Below are 19,061 nucleotides of genomic sequence, written 5' to 3' on the forward strand. Positions count from 1 at the left end.
TTCTTTTCTATGAACCAGAAAATCGGTTGTTCTATTACATGTGCTAAACTTGCATTCCTACTAATGCATCATGTGATTTGACCTTCCGCTATTTGCCATGCCAGTTGGACCGGCACCCTCGCGCTAAGGCGCGTTGCCGATCTAGTGAATATCATGGTAACTCACACATCACATACCTGATAACTTATGCTGAAGGAAATATGCCCTAGAGACAATAATAAAGTTATTATTTATTTTGTTATATCATGATGAATGTTTAGTATTAACCGGAAACATGATACATGTGTGAATACATAGACAAACTAAGTGTCACTAGTATGCCTCTACTTGACTAGCTCATTTATCAAAGATGGTTATGTTTCCTAGCATGGACAAAGAGTTGTCATTTGATTAACGGGATCACATCATTAGGAGAATGATGTGATTGACTTGACCCATTCCGTTAGCTTAGCACTTGATCGTTTAGTATGTTGCTACTGCTTTCTTCATGACTTATACATGTTCCTGTGACTATGAGATTATGCAACTCCCGTTTACCGGAGGAACACTTTGTGTGCTACCAAACGTCACAACATAACTGGGTGATTATAAAGGTGCTCTACAGGTGTCTCCAAAGGTACTTGTTGAGTTGGCGTATTTCGAGATTAGGATTTGTCACTCCGATTGTCGGAGAGGTATCTCTGGGCCCACTCGGTAATGCACATCACTATAAGCCTTGCAAGCATTGCCACTAATTAGTTAGTTGCGGGATGATGTATTACGGAACGAGTAAAGAGACTTGTCGGTAATGAGATTGAACTAGGTATTAAGATACCGACGATCGAATCTCGGGCAAGTAACATACCGATGACAAAGGGAACAATGTATGTTGTTATGCGGTTTGACCGATAAAGATCTTCGTAGAATATATGGGAGCCAATATGAGCATCCAGGTTCCGCTATTGGTTATTGACCGGAGACGTGTCTCGATCATGTCTACATAGTTCTTGAACCCGTAGGGTCCGCATGCTTAAAGTTAGAGACAGTTATATTATGAGTTTATGTGTTTTGATGTACCGAAGATAGTTTGGAGTCCCGGATGTGATCACGGACATGACGAGGAGTCTCGAAATGGTCGAGACGTAAAGATCGATATATTGGACGACTATATTTGGACATTGTAATGGTTCCAGGTGAGATCGGGATAATACCGAAGCACCGGGAGGTTATCGGAACCCCCCGGGAGGTATATGGGCCTTAATTGGCTTTAGTGGAAAGGAGGGGAAAGGAGCAAGGGAGGGGGCGCCCCCCAAGCCCAATCCGAATTGGGAGGGGGGCCGGGGCCCCCTTTCCTTCCTCCCTCCTTCCTCTTCCTTCCCTCTCCCTCTCCAAGTAGGAAAAGGAGGAGTCCTACTCCCAGTGGGAGGGAGGAGTCCTACTCCCAGTGGGAGTAGGACTCCCCCCTTGGGCGCGCCTCCTCCTCCTGGCCGGCCCCCTCCTCTCCTTCTTTATATACGGAGGAGGGGGGCACCCCATAGACACAACAATTGATCCCTTGGATCTCTTAGCCGTGTGCGGTGCCCCCCTGCACCATAGTCCACCTCGATAATATCGTAGCAGTGCTTAGGCGAAGCCCTACGTCGGTAGAACATCATCATCGTCATCACACCGTCGTGCTGAGGGAACTCTCCCTCGACACTCGGCTGGATCTGAGTTCGAGGGACGTCATCGAGCTGAACGTGTGCAAGAACTCGAAGGTGCCGTGCTTTTGGTGCTTGATCGGTCGGACCATGAAGGCGTATGACTACATCAACCGCGTTGTGCTAACGCTTCCGCTTTCGGTCTATGAGGGTACATGGACAACACTCTCCCCTCTTGTCGCTATGCATCACCATGATCTTGCGTGTGCGTAGGAAATTTTTTGAAATTATTGTGTTCCCTACAGTGGCATCTGAGCCTAGGTTTTATGCGTTGATGTTATAGGCACGAGTAGAACACAAATGACTTGTGGGCGATACAAGTCATACTGCTTACCCGCATGTCATACTTTGGTTCGGCAGTATTGTTGGATGAAGCGGCCCGGACCGACATTACGCGTACGCTTACGCGAGACTGGTTCTACCGACGTGCTTTGCACATAGGTGGCTGGCGGGTGTCAGTTTCTCCAACTTTAGTTGAACCGAGTGTGGCTACGCCCGGTCCTTGAGAAGGTTAAAACAACACTAACTTGAGGAACTATCATTGTGGTTTTGATGCGTAGGTAAAAACGGTTCTTGCTCAGCCCGTAGCAGCCACGTAAAACTTGCAACAACAAAGTAGAGGACATCTAACTTGTTTTTGCAAGGCATGTTGTGATGTGATATGGTCAAGACGTGATGCTATATTTTATTGTAGGAGATGATCATGTTTTGTAACCGAGTTATCGGCAACTGGCAGGAGCCATATGGTTGTCGCTTTATTGTATGCAATGCAATCGCCCTGTAATTGCTTTACTTTATCACTAAGCGCTAGCGATAGTCGTAGAAGCAATAGTTGGTGAGACGACAACGATGCTACGATGGAGATCAAGGTGTCGGGCCGGTGACGATGGTGATCATGACAGTGCTTCGAAGATGGAGATCACAAGCACAAGATGATGATGGCCATATCATATCACTTATATTGATTGCATGTGATGTTTATCCTTTATGCATCATATCTTGCTTTGATTGACGGTAGCATTATAAGATGATCTCTCACTAAATTTCAAGATAAAAGTGTTCTCCCTGAGTATGCACCGTTGCCAAAGTTTGTCGTGCCCAGACACCACGTGATGATCGGGTGTGATAAGCTCTACGTCCATCTACAACGGGTGCAAGCCAGTTTTGCACACGCAGAATACTCAGGTTAAACTTGACGAGCCTAGCATATGCAGATATGGCCTCGGAACACTGAGACTGAAAGGTCGAGCGTGAATCATATAGTAGATATGATCAACATAATGATGTTCACCATTGAAAACTACTCCATTTCACGTGATGATCGGTTATGGTTTAGTTGATTTGGATGACGTGATCACTTAGATGATTAGAGGGATGTCTATCTAAGTGGAAGTTCTTAAGTAACATGATTAATTGAACTTAAATTTATCATGAACTTAGTACCTGATAGTATTTTGCATGTCTATGTTGTTGTAGATAGATGGCTCGTGCTGTTGTTCCGTTGAATTTTAATGCGTTCCTTGAGAAAGCAAAGTTGAAATATGATGGTAGCAATTACACGGACTGGGTCCGTAACTTGAGGATTATCCTCATTGCTACACAGAAGAATTACGTCCTAGAAGCATCGCTGGGTGCCAGGCCTGCTGCAGATGCAACTGCAGACGTTGTGAACGTTTGGCAGAGCAAAGCTAATGACTACTCGATAGTTCAGTGTGCCATGCTTTACGGCTTAGAACCGGGACTTCAACGACGTTTTAAACGTCATGGAGCATATGAGATGTTCCAGGAGTTGAAGTTAATATTTCAAGCAAATGCCCAGATTGAGAGATATGAAGTCTCTAGTAAGTTCTACAACTGCAAGATGGAGGAGAATAGTTCTGTCAGTGAGCATATACTCAGAATGTCTGGGTATAACAACCACTTGATTCAACTGGGAGTTAACCTTTCGGATGATTGCGTCATTGACAGAATTCTCCAACCACTTCCACCAAGCTACAAGAGCTTCGTGATGAACTATAATATGCAAGGGATGGATAAGACAATTCCCGAGCTCTTCGCAATGCTAAAGGTTGCGGAGGTAGAAATCAAGAAGGAGCATCAAGTGTTGATGGTCAATAAGACCACCTGTTTCAAGAAAAAAAGGCAAAGGGAAGAAGAAGGGGAACTTCAAGAAGAACGGCAAACAAGTTGTTGCTCAAGAGAAGAAACCCAAGTCTGGACCTAAGCCTGAGACTGAGTGCTTCTACTGCAAGCAGACTGGTCACTGGAAGCGAAAGTGCCCCAAGTATTTGGCGGATAAGAAGGATGGCAAGGTGAACAAAGGTATATGTGATATACACGTTATTGACGTGTACCTTACCAGAGCTCGCAGTAGCACCTGAGTATTTGATACTGGTTCTGTTGCTAATATTTGCAACTCGAAACAGGGACTACAGATTAAGCGGTCACTGGCTAAGGACGAGGTGACGATGCGCGTGGGAAATGGTTCCAAAGTCGATGTGATCACCGTCGGCACGCTACCTCTACATCTACCTTCGGGATTAGTTTTAGACCTAAATAATTGTTATTTGGTGCCAGCGTTGAGCATGAACATTATATCTGGATCTTGTTTGATGCAAGACGGTTATTCATTTAAATCTGAGAATAATGGTTGTTCTATTTATATGAGTAATATCTTTTATGGTCATGCACCCTTAAAGAGTGGTCTATTTTTGATGAATCTTGATAGTAGTGATACACATATTCATAATGTTGAAGCCAAAAGATGCAGAGTTGATAATGATAGTGCAACTTATTTGTGGCACTGCCATTTAGGTCATATTGGTGTAAAGCGCATGAAGAAACTCCATACTGATGGACTTTTGGAATCACTTGATTATGAATCACTTGGTACTTGCGAACCATGCCTCATGGGCAAGATGACTAAAACGCCGTTCTCCGGAACTATGGAGCGAGCAACTGATTTATTGGAAATCATACATACTGATGTATGTGGTCCAATGAATGTTGAGGCTCGCGACGGGTATTGATATTTTCTCACCTTCACAGATGATTTGAGCAGATAGGGGTATATCTACTTAATGAAACATAAGTCTGAAACACTTGAAAAGTTCAAAGAATTTCAGAGTGAAGTTGAAAATCATCGTAACAAGAAAATAAAGTTTCTAGGATCTGATCGTGGAGGAGAATATTTGAGTTACGAGTTTGGATTACATTTGAAGCAATGCGGAATAGTTTCGCAACTCAGGCCACCCGGAACACCACATCGTAATGGTGTGTCCGAACGTCGTAATCGTACTTTACTAGATATGGTGCGATCTATGATGTCTCTTACTGATTTACCGCTATCATTCTGGGGTTATGCTTTAGAGACGGCCGCATTCACGTTAAATAGGGCACCATCAAAATCCGTTGAGACGACGCCTTATGAACTGTGGTTTGGCAAGAAAACAAAGTTGTCGTTTCTTAAAGTTTGGGGCTGCGATGCTTATGTGAAAAAGCTTCAACCTGATAAGCTCGAACCCAAATCAGAGAAATGTGTCTTCATAGGATACCCAAAGGAGACTGTTGGGTAAACCTTCTATCACAGATCCGAAGGCAAGACATTCGTTGCCAAGAATGGATCGTTTCTAGAGAAAGAGTTTCTCTCGAAAGAAGTGAGTGGGAGGAAAGTAGAACTTGATGAGGTAACTGTACCTACTCCCTTATTGGAAAATAGTTCATCAGAGAAACCGGTTCCTATGACGAATACACCAATTAGTGAGGAAGCTGATGATATTGATCATGAAACTTCAGATCAAGTTACTACCGAACCTTGTAGGTCAACTAGAGTAAGATCCGCACCCGAGTGGTACGGTAATCCTATTCTGGAGGTCATGTTACTTGACCATGGTGAGCCTACGAACTATGAGGAAGCGATGATGAGCCCAGATTCCGCAAAATGGCTTGAGGCCATGAAATCTGAGATGGGATCCATGTATGAGAACAAAGTGTGGACTTTGGTTGACTTGCCCAATGATCGGCAGGCCATTGAGAATAAATGGATCTTCAAGAAGAAGACTGACGCTGATGGTAATGTTACTATCTACAAAGCTCGACTTGTTGCGAAAGGTTTTCGACAAGTTCAAGGGGTTGACTACGATGAGACTTTCTCACCCGTAGCGATGCTTAAGTCTGTCCGAATCATGTTAGCAATTGCCGCATTTTATGATTATGAAATTTGGCAAATGGATGTCAAAACTGCATTCCTGAATGGATTTCTGGAAGAAGAGTTGTATATGATGCAACCGGAAGGTTTTGTCGATCCAAAGGATGCTAACAAAGTGTGCAAGCTCCAGCGATCCATTTATGGACTGGTGCAAGCCTCTCGGAGTTGGAATAAACGCTTTGATAGTTTGATCAAAGCATATGGTTTTATACAGACTTTTGGAGAAGCCTGTATTTACAAGAAAGTGAGTGGGAGCTCTGTAGCATTTCTAATACTATATGTGGACGACATATTATTGATTCGAAATGATATAGAATTTCTGGATAGCATAAAAGGATACTTGAATAAAAGTTTTTCAATGAAAGACCTCGGTGAAGCTGCTTACATATTGGGTATCAAGATCTATAGAGATAGATCAAGACACTTAATTGGACTTTCACAAAGTACATACCTTGATAAAGTTTTGAAAAAGTTCAAAATGGATCAAGCAAAGAAAGGGTCTTGCTGTTATACATGGTGTGAAATTGAGTCAGACTCAATGCCCGACCTCTGCAGAAGATAGAGAGAAAATGAAAGAAGTTCCCTATGCTTTACCCATAGGCTCTATCATATATGCAATGCTGTGTACCAGACCTGATGTGTGCCTTGCTATTAGTTTAGCAGGGAGGTACCAAAGTAATCCAGGAGTGGATCACTGGACAACAGTCAAGAACATACTGAAATACCTGAAAAGGACTAAGGATATGTTTCTCGTTTATGGAGGTGACAAAGAGCTAGTCGTAAATGGTTACATTGATGCAAGCTTTCACACTGATCCGGACGATTCTAAATCGCAAACCGGATACGTGTTTATATTGAACGGTGGAGCTGTCAGTTGGTGCAGTTCTAAACAAAGCGTCGTGGCAGGATCTACATGTGAAGCGGAGTACATAACTGCTTCGGAAGCAGCAAATGAAGGAGTCTGGATGAAGGAGTTCATATCCGATCTAGGTGTCATACCTAGTGCATCGGGTCCAATGAAAATCTTTTGTGACAATACTGGTGCAATTGCCTTGGCAAAGGAATCCAGATATCACAAGAGAACCAAGCACATCAAGAGACGCTTCAATTCCATCCGGGACCAAGTCCAAGTGGGAGACATAGAGATTTGCAAGATACATACGGATCTGAATGTTACAGACCCATTGACTAAGCCTCTTCCACGAGCAAAACATGATCAGCACCAAGGCTCCATGGGTGTTAGAATCATTACTGTGTAATCTAGATTATTGACTCTAGTGCAAGTGGGAGACTGAAGGAAATATGCCCTAGAGGCAATAATAAAGTTATTATTTATTTCCTTATATCATGATGAATGTTTATTATTCATGCTAGAATTGTATTAACCGGAAACATGATACACGTGTGAATACATAGACAAACTAAGTGTCACTAGTATGCCTCTACTTGACTAGCTCGTTTAGCAAAGATGGTTATGTTTCCTAGCCATGGACAAAGAGTTGTCATTTGATTAACGGGATCACATCATTAGGAGAATGATGTGATTGACTTGACCCATTCCGTTAGCTTAGCACTTGATCGTTTAGTATGTTGCTACTGCTTTCTTCATGACTTATACATGTTCCTGTGACTATGAGATTATGCAACTCCCGTTTACCGGAGGAACACTTTGTGTGCTACCAAACGTCACAACGTAACTGGGTGATTGTAAAGGTGCTCTACAGGTGTCTCCAAAGGTACTTGTTGAGTTGGCGTATTTCTAGATTAGGATTTGTCACTCCGATTGTCGGAGAGGTATCTCTGGGCCCACTCGGTAATGCACATCACTATAAGCCTTGCAAAAATTGCAACTAATTAGTTAGTTGCGGGATGATGTATTACGGAATGAGTAAAGAGACTTTCAGGTAACGAGATTGAACTAGGTATTGAGATACTGACGATCGAATCTCGGGCAAGTAACATACCGATGACAAAGGGAACAACGTATGTTGTTATGCGGTTTGACCGATAAAGATCTTCGTAGAATATGTGGGAGCCAATATGAGCATCCAGGTTCCGCTATTGGTTATTGACTGGAGACGTGTCTCGGTCATGTCTACATAGTTCTCGAACCCGTAGGGTTCGCACGCTTAAAGTTAGATGACAGTTATATTATGAGTTTATGTGTTTTGATGTACCGAAGATAGTTCAGAGTCCCGGATGTGATCACGAACTTGACGAGGAGTCTCGAAATGGCCGAGACGTAATGATCGATATATTGGACGACTATATTTGGACACCGGAATGGTTACGGGTGAGATCGGGATAATACCGGAGCACCGGGTGGTTATCAGAACCCCCCGGGAGGTATATGGGCCTTAATGGGCTTTAGTGAAAAGGAGGGGAAAGGAGCAAGGGAGGGGGCGCCCCCCCAAGCCCAATCCGAATTGGGAGGGGGCCCGCCCCCCCCTTTCCTTCCTCCCTCCTTCCTCATCCTTCCCTCTCCCTCTCCAAGTAGGAAAAGGAGGAGTCCTACTCCCGGTGGGAGTAGGACTCCCCCCTTGGGCGCACCTCCTCCTCCTGGCCGCCCCCTCCTCTCCTTCTTTATATACGGAGGAGGGGGGCACCCCATAGACACAACAATTGATTCCTTGGATCTCTTAGCCGCGTGCGGTGCCCCCCTCCACCATTGTCCACCTCGATAATATCGTAGCGGTGCTTAGGCGAAGCCCTGCGTCGGTAGAACATCATCATCGTCACCACGCTGTCGTGCTGACGGAACTCTCCCTCGACACTCGGTTGGATCGGAGTTCGAGGGATGTCATCGAGCTGAACGTGTGCAAGAACTCGGAGGTGCCGTGCTTTCGGTGCTTGATCGGTCGGGCCGTGAAGACGTACGACTACATCAACCGCGTTGTGCTAACGCTTCCGCTTTCGATCTACTAGAGTACGTGGACAACACTCTCCCCTCTCGTTGCTATGCATCACCATGATCTTGCGTGTGCGTAGGATTTTTTTTGAAATTACTGCGTTCCCAACATATGCACCAAGGTTCTGGTAACTTCACCAACCGGGGGGGGGGGTTTGATCAAATATACCCCCAGTAACTTTTTTGTGAATAGCATGGTAATTCACACATTGCAGACCTGATAACTTATGTACCCCTGTCCTGATAACTTTGGCGGCCGAGGGGGGGGGGTCCGATAACATTTGTGTGAATTGCATGGTAACCCACACATTTGCAGACATGATAACTTATGTACCCCGGTCCTGGTAACTTTGGCGGGGGAGGGGGTGATAAAATATACCCATTGTAACTTTCATGTTAATAGCATGGGAACTCACACGTCTCACAGACCTGATAACTTATGTACCCCGGTCCTAATAATTTTGACAACCGGGGTGGGGGGTGGGGGAGGGAGGGCATGATGAAATATACCCCCGATAACTTTCATTGACGAAGTTGATTTTTTTTCAGAAAAATAGCTTTCGTTTTTCTTATGACAGTTGTAAGAAGGAGTTTAAAAGACTTTCGTTTTCACCTAATGAACAACAAACTAGGTTGGTGTGATGGTAGTTGGGCTTGTTTTTTCCACCCCGACATAGGTTGGCAAAAAAATCGCGTTTTTAATTATCGTGCAGTAAATCAATCGGGGGAGAACAGGAATAGCGGGTGGAGCGTTGTTTCAGCCATCAAGGGGAATCATGCGGATCTGTCGCTAACGTCCGGTCGACTGGAAGTTAGTCGCGTCCATGTACACTTTTCATCGAATGGAGGGAGTAGGAGTAATCCATCCATAGATAAGAATAGAAGCTCCTCATCCCGCACCACAACCATAGATAAGAATAGAAGCTCCTCATCCCGCACCACAACCATTTGGCATTCATGGCCGTCGGATCTGGTTGCTTGATCGGATCTGGGCCGTCGGATCAAGCTCTCAGATGACCTGCGCCGTCGGATCTGAGATGGATACTGCTGGAATGAATAGTAATGGCACTAAAATGTAAATACCATGCCCCCACCGGGGCATTTCGGTCATTTCGTGTAGGGGGGGGGGGGTATAAAAGAGGGGCGCTCTGTGTTTAACCCTAGCCGCGGCCTCCTCTCCCCTCCCACGCGCCTCCTCCTCCCGCACCCGCGCCTCCCTCTCCTCCCGCGCGCCTCCTCTCCTCCCGCCCACATCGTCGCCGCCGCCGCCACCGCAACCCACCGCCTCGAACCACGCCATCGACATCCATCCACTGCTCCGGCACCGTCCAGATGCGCCGCAACAGAGCCCCCCAGCCCTGGGGCAAGAATAGAGATGGCGGCGGCGGCCGGATCCGAAGACGGCGGGGCGGCGACCACTCCCATGAGACTCGGCGGCAAGCAGCGCGCACCGAGGGGTCGAAGGGCGCTCCGGATCCAGATCCTGGCGCAGTGGCGGCCATGGCCGAGCTTGAGCCGGGGCGCGGTGGCGGCCATGGCCGAGCTTGAGCCGGGGCGCGGTGGCGGCCATGGCCGAGCTTGAGCCGGAGCGCGAGGAGGACGGCGCTGACGTCGAGATCGCGCACATCGAGCCCACCTAGCCGCTGCCTCCTCCTCGCACACCCGCCCCCGTTCTAGAACCCTAGCCGCCCCATCCCCGTGCCTTCCCGTGCTCGCTCCTCCCCTCCCTTTCCAGCTGCCACTCCCCTCCCCTCCCCGGTCTCTGTTCCGCCGTCATCGCCATTGCCACTACTGGCCATCACCATCGCCGGGAGGAGGCCGAGCGAAGCGGGCCGCTTGTACTGGAGACCAAGCCGCCTCTCCCTCCCGCGCGGTCGCGGCTTCCTCCTGCCCCACGTCGTCGTCCCTGCCCCAACCACCGCACCCTCTCCCTCCCCCTACCGTCGGCCTCTCCCCAGGCGGCGGCCAGATCTGCCACCGCCACCTCTCCTCTCTCTCTCTCTGATGTGTTTCGATCTGTTTCAGGAACAAATGTTGCTGCTAGCCTTGTAGTTAGTTATGTGTTGTGTGTCATTCTTTGACTGACTGCAAATCAGTGTTCTGTAGGAGTATATGCCATGTTATAGAAAGAAGGTGCTCAAGTTGAACATCTTTTGGTGCATTTTTTGTTTCAACAACTGACACATGTTATGTTGGGTTCCCACTGAAGTGCATAGACAATGCATTATGAGGCATCATGAGTGGTAACGAATAGCTCTTCGGGGGATGCGGGCCCAATGGGGTGTGTGCATGCCTTCGCGGGTTCGTGCCTCGGTTGCTCCAGTGCTTGCTATTACGCTCGACTTCCTATTGTTAGTTGTAACCCACTTGCTTCGATTTCCTCGTGGTAGTACCCCATCAGTTTGATGGAGATCACTGAGCTGCGGGTTGGAACTGATCAGTTCATGTCCTGAGCCTTTATAGCTTAGTTATTGGGGCCTCTGGAGCGATGGTGGTGGTGAATCCCACAAGTTTCTGGTTGTTAATATTCCCTTACTTTGTCTATTGTGATTTGTCAACTATCCTGGTTATTATCATTCGCTTTATGGCTAGAAATGCTTGCACCTATTTGGTGGTTATAATTGTCAGCCTTTTCCTTTTACTTGGCTTGTGGCTCACAATTGGCAGTTGATGATACATATATTTAGCACCTAATTAAACATCTTTTGTGGCATGACAGGTTAATTGAGAATTCTTATGATTGTGTAGATGTATATAAAGTTCCACGTACATGAATCTCCACTCATCTGGTAAGATTCCAAGCCAGACTAATATCGAAGCAATTTCTGTTAAAGATTTCCTGACCACCATACTATTATGAAAGCATTTTCTGACACGAGGTTGCATCTTAAAAGTTGGGTGCTTGATAATTTCTCCAGGTTGAGACCCACTACACGAGTCTACCATGTCTTTGAGAAATATATGGGTGGCCTAATTACGATTTTGTTTCTCTGCATTATGTAATTCAGGTTCATGTATATTGCAGGTGGATGAGCACAATATGAAACATCGACATCCCTATTGCATCCTTCCGAAGCACTAGCCCCTCTCAAGGTACACTTGGTTGCGCTATTGTTTCACATGTTTTTTCTCCTTGCAAGAGTAGTAGCATTTCCTCGAGAATATTTATGTTATTGTTAACGAGAGCTCTTTGTCCAAGAATGCGCTACGATGAGCAATTAACATCTAGATATATATCCTCCCATGTTTAGCCCTCCTTAGGGTTTGTGCATATTATCATGCTTTGTTTCTAATGTACTTTTTCAGTGCAAACTATAATATTTTCTTTCTTTATTTATACCACACATATGAAATCGGTCAACAGGGAGCAAGATCAGTCATGCACCATAATTTTTTTTCTCTTGTACTCCCAGTTTATAGGAAGTTGCTGAAATCAAAGAGGAGCAGCAAAAGATCGATGAGGCTGCTAAAATCATGCAAGATGTTGTTGTAAGTTTGCTTTAGCTCTCATGTACCGAATGCTGAGTCATTTATGTTGCTACCTGTTATAGGAACATATTATCAGCCATGCTTAATATAATGATTGTTTTAGGATCACTACCAGAATAAGAAGATAATGATGAACCTTACATGGCCATACTTATAGTGACAATCAGTGCATTCCTGTACTTTTTTCTACCAAGTAATCCCAAGATATGCTTATCTCTTGCTACAGTTTGGTTCTACAAAAGTATAGAGGGAAAGATAGGATCCCATGATTCCTTGCCGCCTCAGATCTTCCACTCTCTTAGTTCCCTAAATATTAAGTGTCCTCTATACTATTGTAGTGTTCCCTAAATGTATTGTTAGCATCTTGATGTGATAGTTTGTTCTTTATTTGATTACTTTGTTGGTTCCCCTTTAAATTGTTTTTTGTTCAATTAGTCCCTTAGTTACTTCCTCGGTCCACATGGTTGCCACCTAATAGATTTTCTGTATTTTTGTACATTTTGCTCAGGGTCATGCTCCATTTATGCCTTTGCTGTACTTTTTAAATTTTCTCAGCTTCATGAAAGTGGAACATTTCAGTTCTCTTGCTGGTTATGAAGATAACACTTAGGAAGTTCTTTTTATTCTTACTATATTTTTGTAATTGCTTTTCCATGTACTTTTTCAGCATTGAAGGGGTGCCACTTGGCTGGCAGCAGGAAGTAAGCCATCAACATCATCAAGATCCGCTTGAAGGACAACACCATGGAAGATGCTCAATGACCAGATCGTCGTCCTCTCCGAGAGGAGGGGCCAGCTCAAGCAGGTACAACTAGCTCACCACAGCTCGCCCCTCCTCCCTCTTCTCTGTTTCGTGTTCGATTGTTCAGAAACGTAACTTATATGTGGTGGATGACTAAGCAAGTGGTTGAATGAGAACTGAAACCTTTCACTTTTAAGGTTTGAGATTGTTATGAACTGCGAGTATTTCATAAAAAAAATTCAGTTCATATAAAGCAAAAGAAAGGCATGCAGTAACTTACATTGACAGTGTGATTTTAACCCCTTATGATATTGGAAACCTGATAAATAATACATTTTATGACCGAATGTTTGACGTGGGACTAGGAGACCCCCAGTTCTGTTTGGTACATGAATCTTCTTATATTTTGTCCATTCTTTTTTATTTTGATCAAGAAGTCATATGGTAGTATTATTAGTGATATTTGTCATTTACTTTAAGTTTTCAAGTACACATTTAGTTTAGGTAAATCTAAACTAAATCTGTGAGCTTTGTCATTTTTCAAGCACACATTTAGTGATGTGATAATTTGTTCTTTATTTGATTACTTTGTTGGTTCCCCTTTAAATTGTTTTTTGTTCAATTAGTCCCTTAGTTACTTCCTCGGTCCACATGGTTGCCACCTAATAGATTTTCTGTATTTTTGTACATTTTGCTCAGGGTCATGCTCCATTTATGCCTTTGCTGTACTTTTTAAATTTTCTCAGCTTCATGAAAGTGGAACATTTCAGTTCTCTTGCTGGTTATGAAGATAACAGTTCGGAAGCTCTTTTTATTCTTACTATATTTTTGTAATTGCTTTTCCATGTACTTTTTCAGCATTGAAGGGGTGCCACTTGGCTGGCAGCAGGAAGTAAGCCATCAACATCATCAAGATCCGCTTGAAGGACAACACCATGGAAGATGCTCAATGACCAGATCGTCGTCCTCTCCGAGAGGAGGGGCCAGCTCAAGCAGGTACAACTAGCTCACCCACAGCTCGCTCCTCCTCCCTCTTCTCTGTTTCGTGTTCGATTGTTCAGAAACGTAACTTATATGTGGTGGATGACTAAGCAAGTGGTTGAATGAGAACTGAAACCTTTCACTTTTAAGGTTTGAGATTGTTATGAACTGCGAGTATTTCATAAATTTTTTTCAGTTCATATAAAGCAAAAGAAAGGCATGCAGTAACTTACATTGACAGTGTGATTGTTAACCCCTTATGATATTGGAAACCTGATAAATAATACATTTTATGACTGAATGTTTGACGTGGGACTAGGAGACCCCCAGTTCTGTTTGGTACATGAATCTTCTTATATTTTGTCCATTCTTTTTTATTTTGATCAAGAAGTCATATGGTAGTATTATTAGTGATATTTTTCATTTACTTTAAGTTTTCAAGCACACATTTAGTTTAGGTAAATCTAAACTAAATCTGTGAGCTTTGTCATTTTTCAAGCACACATTTAGTGATGTGATAATTTGTTCTTTATTTGATTACTTTGTTGGTTCCCCTTTAAATTGTTTTTTGTTCAATTAGTCCCTTAGTTACTTCCTCGGTCCACATGGTTGCCACCTAATAGATTTTCTGTATTTTTGTACATTTTGCTCAGAGTCATGCTCCATTTATGCCTTTGCTGTACTTTTTAAATTTTCTCAGCTTCATGAAAGTGGAACATTTCAGTTCTCTTGCTGGTTATGAAGATAACACTTAGGAAGTTCTTTTTATTCTTACTATATTTTTGTAATTGCTTTTCCATGTACTTTTTCAGCATTGAAGGGGTGTCACTTGGCTGGCAGCAGGAAGTAAGCCATCAACATCATCAAGATCCGCTTGAAGGACAACACCATGGAAGATGCTCAATGACCAGATCGTCGTCCTCTCCGAGAGGAGGGGCCAGCTCAAGCAGGTACAACTAGCTCACCACAGCTCGCTCCTCCTCCCTCTTCTCTGTTTCGTGTTCGATTGTTCAGAAACGTAACTTATATGTGGTGGATGACTAAGCAAGTGGTTGAATGAGAACTGAAACCTTTCACTTTTAAGGTTTGAGATTGTTATGAACTGCGAGTATTTCATAAAAAAATTCAGTTCATATAAAGCAAAAGAAAGGCATGCAGTAACTTACATTGACAGTTTGATTGTTAACCCCTTATGATATTGGAAACCTGATAAATAATACATTTTATGACTGAATGTTTGACGTGGGACTAGGAGACCCCCAATTCTGTTTGGTACATGAATCTTCTTATATTTTGTCCATTCTTTTTTATTTTGATCAAGAAGTCATATGGTAGTATTATTAGTGATATTTTTCATTTACTTTAAGTTTTCAAGCACACATTTAGTTTAGGTAAATCTAAACTAAATCTGTGAGCTTTGTCATTTTTCAAGCACACATTTAGTGATATTTTTCATTTACTTTGAAGTTATGCAGTTTTCACTGGGAGAATCTCACAGATTAGATAGCACAAACTGTGAGCTTTGAGTATCATATTTCTTTAAGTGGAATCATTGTGATTTGGACTATAGGAATGGCCGTCACTCCTGCAGTTCATTTTGTCTCATTTTTTTAAGGTAGCACTACCACAAGCCATTAATCCTTGAAGCATTGACCCACCTACATGTCCTGGATCCGACGGTCGTTAGTAATTTTGTATTGTGTGCAATGGATTAGAATAAATATTTGGTTGAGAGTGAGAGGGAGAGGGAGAGGGGGAAAGAGAGAGAGGGAGAGAGAGGGAGGGAAAGTCATGTTTTTGCTCGGGTCCAATACTCAGAGTTGGTAGTGCTGATGGGAAATGGTCACATTGCCCTTGCTATACCTTTTAGTACCCGAGGGATGATTTCAGTTGCACTTACTTGCCTAATGAGAATTACTGCGGTACTGACTTTGTGAAATGTACCATTTTGAACTAGGTTCAACGATCACCAGAAATCACATGTGTGTATCTATTGCAGTTAAGTTAAATAAGTTTATGTAACTAAGATTTTGTTTTGCGGGACATGTAACTTAGGTTAAATATTGATTAACTGATACACAATACTTATGGTGGTCTTCTAATTGAAGAAGACATTTACAGAAATTTGGTTGTAGTGGCTCTCAGGACACTCGGCATCAAAGAGTTTCCTGTTTCTATCACATGTTGCTACTCTGTGTTAGATGATCATTAGCCATATATCGACACTGTGATTAATCAGAAGGTTATTACATATTGTTGTGTAATGTATGACATGCGAGATACGCCTATTCACCATATATTTGTCTTGCTATTCCTTCTGCAGTAAACCTTCTGGTTAAGTTTTGCAATCATTGCCTCATGTTTTGCCTTGCAATATTATCTCTATTTGATCAAAGCGCATGAATTTCTAGACACCATAAGGCATCTTAGAATTAACAGTGCACATGACCACCTGTTGTTTAAAAAATATTCTTGAAATTGATACTAGCTCTGGTTAATATGGCCAGACTGATTGCTTAGGATGGACCATATAAAACTCATTGACAGATTAAAATTAGAACGATTGCTTAGGATACGTACATGAGCACAGTCTCTCTCTCACTCCCACACTTATTGCTTAAGATGCGTATTGCTCAAGCGCTTAAACAAAGCATTTATGGTTGCCATTTGCTTAGATTGAATGAGTTTTGTATGGTTCTATATCATTTTTTTGAGGCTCAATCATCATGCCTTTGTTTGTTTGCATCTCGTGTTGGTTTGTGCTTATATGATCCCTTTAGCTGTGTAAGTTTTGCACAATCGTAAGCCTTTTGGAATGCTAAACTGAACTATTCAGGATATAAGGCCTCTACAGGAAAAGTAAGAACCCAAATTCCTAAGTAATCATAACAACTCAAGTGTGATATATATCTTATCGCATGGATGCAAATATTTTCTCTGCACGCTGGATCATTGCATGCCAACTGTTTGATCTTTATATGCTTGGACACGACGTTGGGACCGGGACCCTCGCGCCAAGGCACACTACTGATCTCCTTGCTTCAAGGTCAAGGAAGGAAACCGTATCATCATTGGCCAGTGTAGGTATTACTCTCTAGCTGATAGTTTCTTAAAGGTTTTAAAAATTGCTTGGGAACACGAGGCTTAAAAGTTTCAACCCCGATCAAGGGCTCCATAAAATTCCTTGCGTCTTTTGTTTTCTTTTAAACAATTGAACAATTGAAGCAACCATGAATTCTTTTGTTTTTACCCATACTTACCTTTTATGGGAAAATTGTTTGTGAATTCCCCATTGGGGTTGGAATATCTGTTGTATAACTTGTATTGATGTGGTCATAACGACACAATCGTAAATATTTTTTATTTCCTTGTGCCGAAAATACTCTTATGTGACAACCATATGTTTACTAACACATAGTGGGGTTTTGGAAACTGGTAGTTACTTTTATGTCTTGACAACAAATTATTGTGATTCTAGCTACTGTTTGATTACCAGTCCACATGTTTGTTTGGATTGATGAATCGGGGAATCGGATTTTCATTTGATGTTATATGTTTGTCAGTTGCTATGTAATTTTAAGAAAGATCCTCAATTCTCTAAGTGCACCGAAGCTTATAATAGATTTTTGCAAGGATAGATATAGATAGTTTTCTTGTGGCCTCCCTGTCGGATTGCATCTACGTTCTAAAATATTATCCAGACCTAAGCAACATGTGAAATTTTTGGGAGGGGCGCACCTTGCTACTCACGTCGCTGATCGAGGTTCACCTTTCTCATAGAGCTGCTCCTCCCATTTTATTGACTTGCAGGTTGCCGCTGGAACTAGATGGGGTCTCCAGCCAGCCGCCATGTGGCTTGCAGTAGCGGTTGATGCAAGTTATCCTTACATACGTATAAGGGTCTTAGTACTTACTTAGTATGACAAAGTGAAGATAGAACTGATGTATTGAATTATTAATGGGGTGGTTTCGATGAGAACTGAAACCTTTTGCTTTCAAGGTTGGACACTGATATGAACTGTGAGTATTTAATAGAGAAATTCAGTTCATATGGATCAAAACGAAGGCATGTAGTACCTCACATGGACAGTGATTATTTGCCCATTGTAGTACTTCAAATTTGATGAAGAATTTATTTCACGACTGAGACATGGGATTTGGAGAATCTCAGTTCTGACATGTATATTAATCACCTTTATTTTGTCATGGTACTGAATGTTCTGATATGGCACTATATGTTTTGTTTATCTCTTATAAATAATGAAATGGCCTATATGTAAAGTTTTCTATTTTAATTATATTATGTCGTTGTTGACGTATGTGGATTTTGTAAACATTCAGGCTCTCGCTATCTCATGAACGCGCTAAACTTGATTTTGCCTTATGATAATCTCATGGTGTTGTTGTACTATATAATGTTTTCCTAATACAATATGTGAAATTTTCTTCTTTTTTTATTTTGTTATATCGTGTTTGAGTAAGTATGTTAAGATTACTACTAACTTGAGCATTACCTACATGACCACAACATAGGGACCGGCACCCTCGCGCTTGCATTACCTACATGACCATAACATAGGGACCGGCACCCTCGCGCCAAGCCGCGTTACCGATCTAGTAAGCATTAACATATCAAGCTTCAAACTTAGCTCCTTCAGTTTGGGCGACCTGTGCAGAATGCGGTACAGTGGGTAAAAGTGAACAGCCATGCACCAATCACCCAGCACGAGGCTTGTCAGGTTGCTCATCATCGGGCAAGTTTGCAAGCTCTCTCAAATGCGAGCTTCGTCTTCAACAGAGATGAAGAAAACCAGCAAAATCATGAGTAGGTATTGCAGAGACAGCAAGCTGATAATACGCCCGCCGTCGGATGGAATCACCAAAGATGGACGGACGGACGGACGGTCTTGGGTCACCAGGAGACGGGCTCCGCCTCCCAAGTCCATTTGTTGCTCCGACGACAGACCTGCGGCTGCAACTCCGACGGCGTTGCTGAATGCTGACAAAGCTTGTCCAGGATCACCCAGTGACAGGGCATCTAGTCATCTCGTCTAC

At 43.1% G+C, this 19,061-nt stretch overlaps 1 protein-coding gene across 4 annotated transcripts; it reads left to right on the forward strand.

Annotated features, from left to right (window-relative positions):
* Positions 1-10,418: 10,418 nt before the first annotated feature.
* On the forward strand, positions 10,419-18,253 carry LOC123156672 (uncharacterized). Of its 4 annotated transcripts, XM_044574831.1 has the most exons (8): positions 10,419-11,583; positions 11,689-11,712; positions 11,820-11,887; positions 12,208-12,283; positions 12,951-13,088; positions 13,884-14,021; positions 14,819-14,956; positions 17,817-18,253. In XM_044574831.1, exons 4-8 carry the CDS (start codon positions 12,252-12,254, stop codon positions 17,869-17,871), a joined length of 501 nt encoding a protein of 166 aa, XP_044430766.1. In that variant the 5' UTR covers positions 10,419-11,583; positions 11,689-11,712; positions 11,820-11,887; positions 12,208-12,251; the 3' UTR covers positions 17,872-18,253. The 4 variants fall into 4 exon arrangements, with proteins under 4 accessions (XP_044430766.1, XP_044430765.1, XP_044430763.1 ...); XM_044574830.1 differs by having other exon boundaries at positions 10,419-11,712; XM_044574828.1 differs by lacking the exon at positions 11,689-11,712.
* The last annotated feature ends 808 nt before the right edge of the window (positions 18,254-19,061 follow it).

Source organism: Triticum aestivum, chromosome 7B, assembly GCF_018294505.1.
Source record: "Triticum aestivum cultivar Chinese Spring chromosome 7B, IWGSC CS RefSeq v2.1, whole genome shotgun sequence".
Taxonomy (NCBI): Eukaryota; Viridiplantae; Streptophyta; class Magnoliopsida; order Poales; family Poaceae; genus Triticum; species Triticum aestivum.